The sequence below is a fragment of the Lampris incognitus genome, chromosome 3, assembly GCF_029633865.1.
Source record: "Lampris incognitus isolate fLamInc1 chromosome 3, fLamInc1.hap2, whole genome shotgun sequence".
NCBI lineage: Eukaryota > Metazoa > Chordata > Actinopteri > Lampriformes > Lampridae > Lampris > Lampris incognitus.
Window position 1 is genome coordinate 14,568,631 of NC_079213.1, and position 16,233 is coordinate 14,584,863.

The window sequence follows — 16,233 nt, forward strand, 5'->3', positions numbered from 1 at the left end:
ATCTGTTTCCCCCCCCCATGTTAAAAGTAACTTTGAGAAATGTGAATACTTCTTGTTGGCAACACCATTTAATTTACATAATGTAGGACAAAAGGGACCAGACAAATATATACTGTATTGAACCTTCAATACTGTGTTGAACATTCAATCTAAGATAATTTAAGGCATTTCAACAGCTGCCGTCGGCTGAAAGTCGCCAGAATACGGTCACAGTCGCGTTGTTATTGCAGTCAAATAGAATATCTTCAGCCCAGACAGGCTCGCTGGGGGTGCAGACCAATCACATTGCGGCTCATTTGTAAACAGTGTCTTAGAGCCAATCGAGGACTATTTCACCGACCCCCAGGTTGGTCCCACCTACATTGTTTAAACCTTAACTGGTTGTATTTGAGACCATTTTGAAGAGAACTGATCGTTGTTAAGGGGGGAAAATATATATATCTCCCGCGATTAATCAACTACTTTTTCGGACTACTAAAATGCAGTAGATGTGAATGCCCTAATAAAAGGTTACATTTTTCATCAGTTGGCATGAAATAAAGTAAAGCTTTTGTTCATTAAAATCAACGCAACATATTCCTGTAGGTTCCTGCAGTGATAAGTATTTGCCCAGCTAGATTTTTCTGTAGAAAAACTTGCAGCTTTGTTTTTTTTTTTTTGCAACGTGGTCCCTGTTCATTTCTGCAAACTCACTACTTGAAGGCAGCGCCTCCTACTTCTGTCGACTGAACGCAAACATTTTTATAACTTCATTTGAGTACAACACAATGAGTGAGTTTTACCTGATTCTTAGACAGCCCGCTTGTCAAAGAATCATGTAAATATGAAAAACAAAACAGGAAATATCCTTTTACCATTAGTGGGGAAATTGTCAAATTGATCTGAGGTCAGTGTCTAGAAAAACCCTAACATCAGGAATCTGAAAAGGTAGAGGTGGGACCAGGCCAGGCAAATCATTTGTCCAATCAGTGTTCGTCTCCTCTGCACAGCGGCACTTTGATGGAGGGTCCGGAAGGAGGACTGGAGGACGTGGAGGAGATAGGTAACTTAAATTGGATCAGGTGTTGACACAGATTTACATAGGGTGTTTCTATGTAAAAATGTGCTATTTATGTAGCATCTGTAGCCTTGGCGTTGGATCGACCAGGTGGGATTAGAGAAGTCCATCTCCTGGTGGTAATGTGAGAGGGGACCAGTAGGTGGATGGATGGACCACTACATCATGTCCACTCCACAGGGGGATCTTGGGGGCCTTTAGGCTGAATGCAGCGGTTACCGAATCCTACAAAGGAAAGGAAAAAGAGAAATCTGGATTGGGTCTATTTCTCTTTACATAAATGGAAAATACACCAAAAGGTTTTTCCTTGAGAAAATAAAAGAGAAAAAAGTCTTGTAGGGTTAGTCTCGGTCACCAGGGATCATTTTCTGTTTTTCACATCATATTCATGATCATATTCTGATATCCTGCCCCATTTGTATTAACCTGACACAGTGAAGACTTGAAGGGGCGTGAGATGGGCGGAGATGTTTAATCCTATGATTTAATGAGATTTGCTGCTAACAAGAACTAGCTTGTACTGTGACTTCCACAGGGAGGATGAATGACATTACACTGAGACATTAAAATGAAAAGACTCAACTGATGTGTATAATTAATTACAAACTGGACAAAGGATCTGACATTCAATGTTGTCTGTGGTTATCTGACGTGATCCTCTGGTAAGAGGCTGTAACAAACGAGAGAAATAGCGAGGGGGGGGGGTGAGTAACGCCTTGTCCACACTAATACGGACATTTTGCGAAATCCTCTACGTTTTGGCCTCTCATCCACACGCAAACCGCGTTTTAGGTTACCAAAACTGAGATTTTTTCAAAACTCCTTCTGAAGCGCAGATTTTTAAAACTCCGGTTTCTGTGCATCCGTCTGTACGTTTAAAACGGAGCGTTTGAGAAACGACGTCACACAATTCGCGCATGCCCACCGTTGCTTTGTGTAATGAGCGTGCAGCTGAAACAACAACAATGGCGGATTCGCCATAGCACATTGGACCGTGTGCCGTACAGGCATTACATAAATACATGTGAAGAAACAGATGTCAAATACCTAGAAATAAAATAATAATCATTCGCTACTATTGTTTTTATTTTCAAATCACCACCGCCAAAGGAAAATAAGCTCACTACGTATACTCAGAATGATCTTCGCTGGTATTTGACGTATCATTGCTATAGACTTTATCGCCACCTACTGGCCTGGCATGTATGTTTGAGCGTTTGTAGTCGTTTTTGCTTTCTGTAAAGAGATATTTTGTAAAACGAAGATTGTGTGGACGGATTTTTTTTTATGTCAGGAAAATATCCGTTTAGAAAAATATCTATACCTGTGGTCAAAGCCTTAAAAGTGTGTGTTTGAACTCACCCACCAAGGTCTGCTTTGCTGTCTGTTGCTGTGACGTCAGCAGACAAAGGATCAGTGGAAGGCGATGGCCTTTTACTGCACTCTGACATGTCTACATGGAGAGAGAGAGAGAGAGAGAGAGAGAGAGAGAGAGAGAGAGAGAGAGAGAGAGAGAGAGAGAGAGAGAGAGAGAGAGAGAGAGAGAGAGAGAGATGTTACTGGAATATATCGCTGGTATTTTATTCTCTCTTTCCTTCTCTCTCACACTCAAAGTAACAGGTTTACTGTTGTGATCATCACACAATCCTTACATGCACAAGTATACATATATATACACAACACATACAAAGACATACTATCACTTTTTAGACATGCTATCTGTCGCTTTCTTCCTTCCTACTACTGAAACGCTGTACTGTTTGTTTTCATCTTGCTGTCTTTAATAGATTTGATATTCAGGTGCACTAAACAAAATCTTACAGACAGACAGACAGACAGACAGACAGACAGACAGACACACACACACACACACACACACACACACACACACACACACACACACACACACCTACCTCCATGTGGGCTGGTCCATTCAGCTGAGGCTGAGGTCTTCACTTCCAACGGGTCTGACACAAAAAGCAAAATGATGAATGAAAGGGCAGAAGGAAACTGATACCACCACAAAACAACATGAACAATCTGCCAGGACACACACACACACACACACACACACACCTGCAGAAACGTACACTCACGAACACACACAAGATCCTTTCTATTTTTGATTCCTTTTTAATGCTGCTCTCACTTCAACTCTGCCCCCTCCTTCCTCTTTTCCATCTCCTTCTAATCCACCACTAAATGGCGGTCAAAAAAAGGAATGTGGGGTTGTGTACACGGGAGTACAAAAGCAAACCACAATTTCTGTGAAACATAGAGAGCGGGTGGATCCATAAGGAAGTTATGAACCCTCATTAATTCAAACCATTTGATCCCCTTTTCGCAAGGAAAGGGAGGTTACACACGGAGAGGTTACAGGTGAGGGAATATTTGGGTCACCAAAAATAAGGAAGGTGCCAAAACAGTGATGCAACTTAATGTCGGCAGAGGCCCTAATATTTTTAACACTGATCTCGTTTGCTCCTGTGTAATGTAAGCCACAACATTAACCCTCTATGTCTCCATGCTTTCCTCAATAAATGTTCTGCTGCTTTTGAGCAGAACATAAAATGTGGTGGGTCTGGCAGATCTGAAGTGCTGCCACTGGCACCCTCTAGAATCAGAAAATGTATAAAAGATTTGAGCAGCACAGGTGTTTGTTTTTTGACAGATCTGTATAGAACTATCTTCTTGTCATGCTTGCACGTATTAGTGTGGCTTGACAGTTTCACCTCCCCGCTACAGAGGCCAGCAGTGAAGAGAACACCACAGGAGGGAGGTTGGGCTGTGTGCTTACAGAGACATTCCCGTAACAAAAAGGTTGCAGGTTTGATCTACATTGTTTTTGTTTTGTTTTTTGTTTTTTTTGTCTCCATCAACAGCCATGAGCAATGTCCCAATATCAAGACCTACCTACTCAATGATTTGTTCTTGATAAGAATGCATGCTAAAAGCCTAAGCGGTAAATGTGTCTTCTTCGCTTTCCAACTCATGACTCCAACTATTTCAGTTCTAGTCTGGAGCCACTCAATGTGTGAAACCAAACTTTGCTCGTTGCTTTTGTTCACACCACTTTGCATGAGTTTTTTTTTTCCTTCTTCTTACAAATACATCACAACTTACCACTTACTTGAAGCACTGTAATCAACTACTGACCAGGGAGTTGGGATGCCTCTTTAATTTTGATTTTGGATACTCATGGAGACTCCTTCTTCTCGGCTTATTCGTTTTTATTCATCGTTTACCTGTTTGGGAACTGACCAATGGCACTTTCCTGTCTTCTGGATTTTGGCCCAGTGAAAAACACACCTGTGCTACCATCCAGGAAGTAGTTCTGAGGACCTTCACCAACAGGAATCATGCACTTGTGTACCTTGACCAATAGAAACGCACCTGTGGCCAGTATGAAGGACTCGGGGGTTCTCTCAGGGAGGGGGGGAGGGGAGTCGTCGCTGTCCCAGCAGTCTGGGTCAAAGGTCAAATAAGAACCACCGTTAATAACTGACCGGTGAGATAGAGAGAGATAGAGACTAGCAGTCAAGCGAAACACTCAATCGATATTTCAAGACAAACGTTTCCAGGATTCCTTGATTTCTTGCCCCCTTGACTATATGAATGGAAATACAGTATGTAATTTTTGGCAGTTAACTTTTCTTGGGTGGATGGCCAACACTTCTGACATTTGGCAACAGAGATGCCAGGTCAAATATCAATTTAAAAAATGTTCCTATATCAATAAGAAACATTAGGTTAGTATTGGCAAAAATGGCCCTGTTCATCACCACCCTTAGACTCACAAATGGATATGTGAGATACTTTATTGAACTCCATGCATCATGGGTAGCATTTCAAGACACTGTCGATAAGCAACAGAGCCAGAAATATTATCTTGGCACAATGCATTTTGTCCTTAAAACCCACAATGTTATCCAAGCTGATTTCATCTTAAGCCCTGTTCAGACAGGATTAGTTTCAGGACAATGTCAGATTGGAAAATTAACAGGGAGGATCTTTAATGTCAAGTGACCACTTTGAATTGGATAGAAGAACTCTTAAATCCAACTCAAAATTATGGCGATGGAAGTGACTAGGCGTCCTTAATTTCCATGTTATGTACTAATCACTTAATGCAACTAATATGCATCCCAAATAACAACAGTTAGAAGTGGCCAGTTGTTAATATCGCTGCACTCAATCGGTTAAAAATTGCCTGGACGGCCAATTCAAAAAGGACTTAACTCATGGACAAGGGTTGGTAATAATTACACTACCGTACATTCTCTAGTTGAATTTATCTTGTCCAAAGAGTGCTTTCTCGCCAATCTCCATCCCAGTTGAAGGCCGTATTCCCTTGAAAGGGTACTCTTTTGTCCTGACCTTTACGAATACCGCCCTCTGCAGATCTGAGAGGGATTAAAGGGGAACAAGAAATGAGGAATCAAAGAAATTCTTGATCTGGATTTCAGCGGATTCAGGTAACACAGTGTCAGAGGGCAGCAGCCACAGGTACACCCATTCACCATTCACCATGGAGGTCAGCAGGTGGCGCTACCACAACCATGTGAGAGCGCACGCCAATATCATTCAAAATCATATCATCACGACTGGTTGAGGACCTTTTATCTTCAAAACGTCAAATGACAAAGAAACAGTAAGAAACGTGTTTTATATACTTATATGATCTCTTTACATTTGTGCAGAAAAGGTCACAAGGATTTCACACAACAGCAACAATATATGACTTTGCCACAAAGTGCCATACCACAACCAATAAAACAAGCATTTTATAAGCCAATCAAAAAAGCAGTCATTAGCTACAGGTAGCCAAACAAAGTAGTGCTCACAAAGCAGTCAATTAGTTTACGCAACCAATCAACATAGCAGATATTGGCTTCTCAACCAATCACAAAGTGCCACCGCAGCCCAGACAGATCATTTGTTTGACAGTTAAGCAGGTTAAAAAAAAAAAAAAATCAAACCCCCAAAAAACAATTCCACATCAGGACTTTAAGAAACTGAAAGGCGGTTTCAAATACTGAAAGTATTCAAGATGTGCTTGATTTGTAATGCAAGAACCTCTTTGGGATACCTTGACAATCTCAGTTGTTATCTTTATTATTTAACAGAAACCATTAAATGATGCAACACGCCCGCGCTCCTCCCGATATCCCACCAATAGATTAGTATTGTTAGCGGCGCTCATTAAAAACAAGTGGCACAGCTCGCAGTATCCTTGGTTTTCAATAAAACATACCAACAAAGCTAAAGTTATTGTAAAAATATCCCATTAAAAAAAAGTCTGTATTCTCTATGGTCATTTAAAAAACTTCCCAGCTTGAAATATGGTGACTGCTATGTAACTACTCGAATCTAACCTTGGCCAAGAAGGTTGCCTCATCACAACAAATCCAGTGGTGTCAGGTCAACTGTCAAGCAACAAGAAATATTATTGATTTTATGATACCCTCCTATGACTAGCAATTTTCTCTCATGCTCGCCATATCGTCCTTTGTGGCGGGGAAAAAAAGCTTTCTTAATGATGTTGATAGAAAAAAACAAACAAAACACCTGTTCAAAGACTATTTGACCAAGGTCTGCATTAAATTATGAAGTTTCAGAACTGTGGAGCCCTTTGGGATGCAGTCTCAGAACTGCAAATCTAGTTTTTTGTTGCATAAACATGGCTTTTCCCCCTCCCAGTGTTGCAAGATACACAGTTTTGATTGGAAGTAAACATTACGGGCCACATAACAGCAATCAAGCACAATTAATACTTTCACTCAACTATTTGAAACAGAGTTAACTTCCGTTTTACTCGAGTTTCTTTCCATTCCAAGATTAATGCCATTCCAAGCCAAGTCAAATTCAACAGCAAGAAGGTGCCTCAGTCGGGGCTGTTGATCTTACAATCTATGGGGGAGATTTCATCTCTTCCACCCCAACAGATCACAACCTCACCGCAACGTTGCTTCGTGATTGTAAGGCCATTCTGATGCATAACACAACACAGTCTGACACCGTTTGCTAGCTCAAGATCTTTTCAAACCATCGTGCATGAAGTCATCTGATATAGGAATTGTATAGGCCAGTGTCATGCAGTATTGTTCCACCACCATTCAACATGCGCACACACATTATGACTTCTCCGCACACACACACACACACATACGCACACACACACAAAATGCATGTATGAAGATAGCGAAATGCACACACAGATGCCAGACCTTTCACTCATTTAATGATTCAGCAAATCTCACACACTCACACGCTCTCTCTCTCTCTCTCTCACACACACACACACACACACACACACACACACTCACACACACACACACACACACACACAGACACACACACACACACACACACACACACACACACACACACCGAGTACAATTGTTTTGACAGATGTTTGCTTGTTACATTTGCAGCATTCCACACAAACCAACCAATTAGTCATCCAGTCATATTTTCTGTCAGGCTCAGTGGAATCTTTGTCTCTCATCCTGTTTCTGTCCCTCTGTCTGCTGCACCAACAGCCTGTCTCAATTTTTTCCTCTGTCCTCAACAATTTTCTTTTTTTTTTCTGAATGGCTTTTACACATTCTTTCTTTTCACTCCGCTTCCCTTGTTTTGTTTTTTTGTCAGACTCGTCTTCTCCCTGTCTCTGTTTGTCTCTGTCTGTCTTGTGCACTATAAATTACCAGACAACATTGTAGTAAAAGTGGGCTTCATTTATGTTTGAGTCTGTGTTTGCATGTGTACGTGTGCACGTGCACATCTATTTGTGTCAACAGACACAGCCCGTCATTACTGTGTGGTCTGTCTGAGGTCTCAAACTGTCTCCTTACTCACCCAGAGAATGACTCTACCCTCTTGTGTTTATGTGCATATGTGTGAGCGTGTGTAGACAGAAGAGGCAGAGTTTGGTTCAAATGTCAGACTCGCTCTTACTGCCACTAAAACATGGACGTTAAGTAAGCGCCGCTGGAGTCATTAGGAATGAACTGGGCTTGAGTCAGTTAACCTGAAAAAGTGTTTGGTTTTGCATTAATTTTCCAGATTATTAAAACATCACCTCCATTTTTACTTGACTACTTTTCCTGTGAATCTGTTCAATATCTTGTCAGCTACTGATTTTAGTAGGTTCAATTAGCTAATGAATTTGTGCGTCAAGATTATCGCAAATGTGTAATTAAGAGCCGTACTTGCTGTGGTCGCTGTGGGCGACGGAGAGGTTGTCCCGGCGATGGACATGGGCAACACCTTCCTGGGCTGCTGCTGCTGCTGCTGCTGCTGCTGGTCCCTGTGGTGGGGTACCGCGGTTACCGTGGCGGTTGCCGTGGATACACTAGAATGCTGATAACTCCCCCTCCCTCCAGACATCTCTCTGTCGCCCTCTTCGTCAGAGTTGTCGGAGTGCAGGGGGTTGGTGAAACTCAGGGCAGTCCTAACAGGAGTGGAGGAGGAGGAGGAGGAGGATGTGGAGGAGAGGTGAGATGAGCAGGAGGAGGAGGAGGGAGCGACACGGTCTGAGGAGGAGGAAGATGACGAGGTCTTGGGGAGATGTTTTTCTGGGCTGCTGCTGGGCTGTGCCCATGCAGCATGGCCTGCCTTCGCCTCTCCTTTGTCCCCTGCCTGAGCCTCCCCCCTCTCTCCGCCTTTCAAGGGGAGATGGTTGGGTCTGGAAGGGAGGCCAGCGTCCGCTTGACTCCCCCCACTACCCACCCCTCCTCCTCCCTCCGTGCCAGAATCCTCCGACAGTGAGGAGCTGGAAGTCAGCAGGGATTGGCCAGAGCGGGCCTTGAAGGCATGGCATCGTTGCAGCACACCCGCACTATTGGCTGAACCAGTGCTGAGCCCACATCCCACTCCCGTGGAGGAGGAGGTATCAAAGCTGCGAGGTCCCTCCTGCAACGGAACCTTCTTAATCTCAATGCTCAGCTTCCTCTCAATCCGTGGAACGCCAGAAGCTTCCAGAGCCGGGGAGAGGGGGGAGGAGGAGGGCGATTGGGTTGGACCAGGTTCTGATGTCAAAGACAATTTGCTGTTATAGTTCTCGTTGAGATCTGTATTTGCAACCTGGGTTTGGGTAAGCTCTTTTTGGCTGGGTGGATTCTGGCCTTTCTGCTCCGAGGGACTGATTTGCTGTTTTGAGCTCGGTTCTGATTGGTTCTGTTGCGGACTCAGTTGTTTGTCCACTTGATTCTGGGAGAGACGAGACGAGACGAGACGAGACGAGAAGAGAAGAGAAGAGAAAAGACATAAACCAAAACCTTTTACATTCATATATCTTCCACAATTTCATCATTTAAGATAAATTATTAAGCATACAATTGTGCAGAGCAATTGCCAGAAATGCAGGAAATTCAACAATAAATTTTACATAACATATACACATACAAAAATTAACATCCATCCATCCATTATCCAAACTGCTTATCCTGCTGTCAGGGTCGCGGGGACGCTGGAGCCTATCCCAGCAAAAATTAACATTTGATATTGATATGTCAGAGTTCCCATTCTTTTTAGGAAACCATTTTCCAGGACTATTTGAAGACATTTCCATGACTTTTACTTAGACATACATGACAGCCATTGCTCACAGAACATCATATTATTCAATACTAACGATCAGTGGAAGCCTCAACAGTCTCCAAATGGACTGCCCAAACTTCAAGCACTGATGTGTTATCACAGCGGCTAAAAAGATAAGATCTGTGCTGAAAATTGCTAAATATATTGCCGTTTTGGAGTGTAAAAATATTTTAAAACTATTTTCCATGACATCAATAATATTTCCAGGACATTTGATCAATTTAATCACTTTCTAGGTGCAGCCATGACTTGAACATTAGTCATTTAAGGGCGTTTTCACTTTAGGTACGATTACTTCGGACCATGCCTGAGTACAATTGCCCCCACCCTGCTGGTCAGCTTTCACATCAGTAATGTTGTTCTGCACCCGAGTAAACTTGTGTATCTTCAACATGTGCTACACTCACACGCAAACTTCAGAGGAGACAGACGGCGTTGAGAAATGCCTTTGTAGCATAGCAGTCCACTTCCGTGTTTTGGTACAGTTGTTTTCACAACTGATGCGAACCGTACCCAAGTACACATGAACCACTTGAGACCACCTTTCCAGTTGGACCCGGGCGAACTGGACTTTGGGGTCAAGTGGGGTCGGGTCCGGGCCCGGATCCCTAGTGTGAAAGCTCCCTGAATTTCCAGGTTTTCCAGGGTGCATGGGAACCCTAACCATTACACATATTCAAACTATCTCAGCTTTACCTGTGTTAGGCTGTGCTGTCCGGAGGCCAGGACGTGTATGACAGGCTTGGGGTGGTAGCGGTCATTGTCTTGCCGTACGTTTGTGACTGTGGGGAAAGCCGAAGGGGGAGACGGGGTGAGGATGGGGGGCACTGGGTGAGGCTCAGGGGGCTGTAGGATCTCCTCCTTAACATCACCCTCTGCCTGGGAACTGGAGAAGGACAGACAGAGGCAGAAGGACACAAGAGTGAAAGGGTGTGAGACGGAGAAAAGGAAGGAATGAATTCTTTAAAGTGCTACAAATTGTCATCTCTGATTTAACTCATGTTTTTGTTTACCAAGCAAGTTTGCACAAAGGAGTAATTTGGACATAAGGAACATAAAATAACTTGTATATCCAAGAATATTAAAAGTATAAAGGAGTAAATGGATTAAGGAAATTGATATCTTTGGAAGTATCAAAAGTATCTTTGTACAGAGTAAAAAATTTAAAAAAAAAGACAATAGAAAATCTACAGGTAGTGAATGTCTACCATACAGTATTCACACACCTGGTAACCAGCAACCAGGCAATACTCAACGTGTTGTTGCAATATTCCAAGTATTTTCTGTTGATGTAAAAGGGAAAAATCTATTTCCTTCACACTAAACACGATTTCCTAATGTGAAGAAAGACAAATATGTCTAAATAGGCTCATATAAAAGTCTTCAACTTGAAGTTTCTAAAGTAAGGGTTCTGAGGATCTGAGGGTTGTAGTTCAGACCGTATAGGAAATTAAAAATCTATTAAAAGTCAGACATTTCATCATCGCAGAGTTTCCCGCCAACATTCGAACAGCCATGTTTAAATAATTCTACATCTTGACTCGAATGATGAAACCCAAACCTCCAGGGTGAAATAAATGTCAAACTGGGGGAGTGGATGAATGCGGGGGAAAAGCTGATTTTCTGCTCAGTGTTAACTTTTCACCACTAGGTGGCAACCAAACTAGCAGCAATGTGCTCTTAGTATAGCTGAGAGAAATTACAAGTCTCAAAATGTTGGGTTTCCAGTGTCAAACTACCCACTGCATGTACTCTGCGGGCTGAGGGTGACGCGCTCCCCTGACATGGAGCAAAGTGAAAAATAAGAATTTGAATCACCACCACACAGTTTAGCCACACAGTTATGCCTGCCTACAGCGGTATGACAGATCCATCCTTAAGTGGAACTGTGAAAAAATAAAAAAAGTCACGTATTCCTTTCTTTTCCATAGCATCCAGCTGACAGACAGAAGAAGTTTGTCAATAAGTAGGCCTATTAACTTCACATGGCGCTCGCTGTGGTGGCAGGTCTGAACGGCAAACAATGACATGAGGGGAGACTTCCATTAAGGCTATATACACAACATTGGGGGGAATTCAAATGAGCATTTACAGGCTCTTCATCGTACAGATTTTAAACAGACCTTAATATGTTTAAGTGTAGGTGTGTGAGAGTTACCTACAGGATACTGAGGTTGTGACCTAGCTTGCTACGCTTACATGGAAAGCTACATAGACATACTGAGTTTCCCACCACAGAAGCTGTATTGCGTTGCACGCCCATTTTTCTGCCCACTCTCATTTACACTTACACTCTCTCTCTCCCGTGCCCTCCTTCACACACACACACGCACGCACACACACACACAACAGTGGAAAGATCTGGCGGTGAGCCAAATAAAGAGCACATGACTGAGGCAAGACGCTTGCCTAAAATGGCACATGATAGTGGTGTATGTGTGTATTTTAAAAAGACAGTGAGATAGACAGAGATAAGGAAATCTACAGACAGACAGACAGACAGACAGAGAGAGAGAGAGAGAGAGATAGATAGATAGATAGAGGAACAGTGCTTCGGGGGGGGGGGGGGTTCCTTAGGAGAGCAAGTCTTGTTAAAACGTTTTGCATCCCGAGCCAACTTTAAGTCGTAGTAATAGTGCACCAAGTCTCTTTTTAAACCACCATTCTGTGACTCTAGCAGGGCCGCCGCCACGCACAGGCGCATCACGCGCTGTGCGTAGGGCACCAAGTGCCGCAGGGGGCACCGAAACAGCCTAATAATCGTCATAATAATCATAATGATAAAACTATTAAATTTAAGATGAAGCACAACTAAAATAGGCACCATTAGACCATTGTAGGCAATAACAGATACACAAATGCTCGAAATAACATGAATCATGGTGCCCCCCCCCCCGCCCCCCTCTGTGGTTTGCGTCTGCCCTGACGTCACAAACTCGGAAACACAAAAAAGCCATTTCGGACAGAACAGCGCACAGCCCTGTATACAGCTGATGCGGTAAGAGGAATAATGTTATTCCTGTGCAGCAGGAATGGAAAATACCTGCATTTATTTGTATGAAGTTCGTCAAAACATTCAGTTTATATTCCCAAGGGAAAAAACGTTTACTGCGATATGTCTTATTTCTTTGTGTTTAGTTACAATGTTGCCCCCTTCTGGTATAACCCGGCTATTACTGGTTGGCTCAAGTTGGCTGTCGTCGTCGTCGCAATCATTCTCTTTCCGTGACGCTTGTGGCGAGGACGGAGCAGGAGCACGACTCATATGATCCATATTGTAACTCGAACTGGACCAACTGTTATTTGACTCGTCGCCAGACATCAATAAACGGGACATTTGTCGCATGAACCCGACGTGTCTGCGTGGGCGTGGTTTCTGCTTTTGAGTCGTGACCAGAATATAGGGGTCACACTGGTGCCGTGACCCCTCGTCTTGATCAGCAGATCGCCAGATACTTCACGTACGATGTGGTACTCCATAGTGTTTTAAGAACCTGAACCCCAAGCTACAATCCTCTTTTATTCCCCCTCCCCCAAAAATTATAGTTGTGTGATGCTGTACATATTTTTCTTGTGACTAGTTCAACTAGCTTAGCAGCTCTATTGGAATCTCATCGTGGGAATGTTCTCCCGAGTTATGCTGATATGCGAGTTATTTTATTCTGAGTGCACATTTCGCCATATCCTGTTCTCTCTCAGACGTATCATTTTAAAGACAGATTTGCAGCAGAGTAATTTTACTCCTCCTTCTCCAAGTAGTGGAAAAACTTTTTTTTAGCGAACGCTTCTAACATATTTAAATATGTACACTTCCATAGATACAACATCACTTCTAAGATACGGCGGAAGGTGTTGATACCAGTGCACATCACGGTGGGGCCAGGCCCAGGACCTCTGTACATTTTACACTCCCCACATCAGATTATGCTACTGTTGATTTTGATGATGCTCAAGAGCGAGCGCGGTATCACATACGCTGCTGAACAGAGCATTCACAAGCCACTTAGCACACCTACACCCAAGAGTACACAGCCAGAGACACGGGTGTGTTGGCTGAGGAGATAGGGAAACGTGGGTGAATCAGTTGCAGCACGACTTTTGTCTGAGAGTGATTTTGGTAAGGCAGCCCAGTGCTCCAAGGGTCGATGTGGGTCTACCTCCAACATTCAGGCCACAACCTTAGATTTAACTCGGGTGAATGTTATTGTGAAACCTGACGCCAGGGAACCTCCAGTCTACAGAGGGGATGGGTCAGGTAAGTGTAGCATTCACGAGTGGACAGATTTGATGGGGATGTACATGAAAAGGAGGAACATCGCACACACAGACCAGTCAGATGAGATCGTGTGTAGACTTATGGGCAGAGCCAAAGCGGTGGTGAGGGTCAGCTTACGCAACTATCAACCACTCGGTCATGTCACTCAACCAGACCACATCTATGACATACTTAAGCAACATTTTAATGAGATGTCACACTCGACTGTTCCACTTGCAGATTTTTACAGTACACTTCCCAGACATGGCGAGGGGCCTTATGATTATTGGCTGCGTGTGAACAGAGCTGCTGACATAGCAGACGAGTGTCTGGTGAGACAGGGCAGAAGAATGCATAATCTCAGCAGTGAGGTTGCACTGATGTTTATAAGGAACTGCCCTGATCCAGGCCTAGCACTCATATTTAAATGTAAACCTGCTAACTGCTGGACGGCCAAAGATGTCTGAGAGTTTCTAGATGAGTATCAACGTGAAACCAAATCAAGAGCAGGCATTTCCGTTCATACTGTACCAAACTTGTCAGCAGTCCGCGGCGGCAGCTCGCAACCTCACCACTACTTTCCCCGCTGATGGGCCCAGCCTCGACCGTATGGCAGACATGTTAGGGCAGATGCTTGATATGCTAAAGCAGAGGGAGGGTCCCAGACAACCCCGCACGCCACCCCACGGCACACATAGTAGAGGCACCTACAGAGCACCCCATGCTTGCCACATGCAGATATATAATAAACGGAACTTTCGTTTCGTAGCTGGATTCTATCTGCATCCGTTTGTAGGTTAGGCAACTACGTATATAGCGTTGCTTTGTAAGCTTTAAAAATGTGTGAGCTCCCTCTAGAGACGTATCTAAGTAGTACATCACAACAATTACATCCCGTAGCCTACTACTACTACTTTCGGCTGCTCCCGTTAGGGGTCGCCACAGCGGATCATCCGTTTCCATTTCTTCCTGTCTTCTGCGTCTTCCTCTAAGAAGACATCCCGTAGCCTACTGGTAGGCACAAATGTACTGGTGTTCCTCTTGTTATTGCAGAAGTAGTAGTAGTAGAGTTGCACAAAAGAGTTTATTACTACAGAAGCTTCTGCTCTATTAGCGCTATTTATCTGTGTACATAGTTGTTGCTGAATGAAATTGCACATTTGGTTTCTATTTCTCTGATTTTTTTTATGGTAGTAGTATTTATAAGACTGTTGAAATGTTGTCTGTTCAAAACAATTTTTATTTAGGGTTGCATGCATTTTTCTTAGTTGATCAATCATGGATTATGTTTTATTTAGCTCAAGGCATTTAAGGTCTTGCTTAAGTTGTAGCCTATTAATCATGTTTTCGTTTCCTGTATGAATGTAAATGCAAAATATAACGTTTTGTAAATCATACCAGGTTTGAATAATAATAATATTAAGCATACATAACTGTTTGATTAATTATTTACACTAAGATTTGTTCTGTGTGTGCGTGTTTTGTTTTTTTTGTTTTTTTGGGGGAGGGGGGGCACCACAAAGCAATTATGCTTAGGGAACCCAAATGGCCAGCAGCGGCCCTGGACTCCAGTATGGCCTATATTTGCAACAGTCAGCAATCTTGTTGCAAGGGTTACACTATATCTATCTCATGGGGGAGTTTTCTGATGAGTCTTTAGATCTGGATGACTCTGGAAGACATTTACGACTGCTCTGCTCGGCACTATTTCAGTGGGTTTTATTTGCGATCAGAATAAAACAAAACACAACTCGAACCCATCTCAACACAAAGAAACAAGTGTCACATTTCCAGAGCAGTGAAAACATGTGATTACAGGTGATTTTACTAGTGTGCGCAGCGAAATATAATGACAGTAGAGGTTTACATTCATCCCCCACAGCGCAGCAACAAAGAGTGTTGTCCACATTGTTTGCAACACCAAAAAGGCAGATAATGAGGAAATACCCAACAGCGGCGTAAGTCTCCGAATGGCCAAGTTTATTGTTGTCGTCTTCATGCATTTCTACCCCCTTCATATTAGAAGATAAATACGAGGTGAGAAAAATAATTTCAAGGCCGATCTGTTGATCCACACGGGAGAGGTTTTCTTTACTTTCCCATGGAGGCTGGCATGCAGAGTCACCTCATCAGTGCACCCACAGCACTGCAGCTCCCCTATTCTGTCAGGTATTAAACTATATCCACCTGTTGTGTCAGGTCTAACTAACCTCCGAGTAGATGACTGATACAACCAGCGAATATATTTGACAGAATAAAAAAATAAATTAAAAAAACAGCAGTACTGCGGGCCCTGGAGGATCTGACTGAGAACCACTGG

The 16,233-nt window shown here is 43.2% G+C and overlaps 1 protein-coding gene across 3 annotated transcripts in view; it reads right to left on the minus strand.

The window, feature by feature from the left end:
- Positions 1-16,233, minus strand: part of LOC130109302 (tyrosine-protein phosphatase non-receptor type 12-like) — a 73,784-nt gene that overhangs the window by 4,404 nt on the left and 53,147 nt on the right. The window contains exons 13-18 of one of the 3 annotated variants that reach the window (XM_056276134.1): positions 10,355-10,544; positions 8,269-9,268; positions 4,451-4,522; positions 2,971-3,024; positions 2,424-2,510; positions 855-1,282 (exon numbers count right to left, since the gene is read on the minus strand). In XM_056276134.1, coding sequence (XP_056132109.1) covers positions 1,221-1,282; positions 2,424-2,510; positions 2,971-3,024; positions 4,451-4,522; positions 8,269-9,268; positions 10,355-10,544 — 1,465 coding nt within the window. In that variant the 3' untranslated portion in view covers positions 855-1,220. Of the gene's footprint in view, positions 1-854; positions 1,283-2,419; positions 2,511-2,970; positions 3,025-4,450; positions 4,523-8,268; positions 9,269-10,354; positions 10,545-16,233 lie in introns of all 3 variants that reach the window. The other 2 variants (XM_056276135.1, XM_056276136.1) reach the window with 2 other exon arrangements.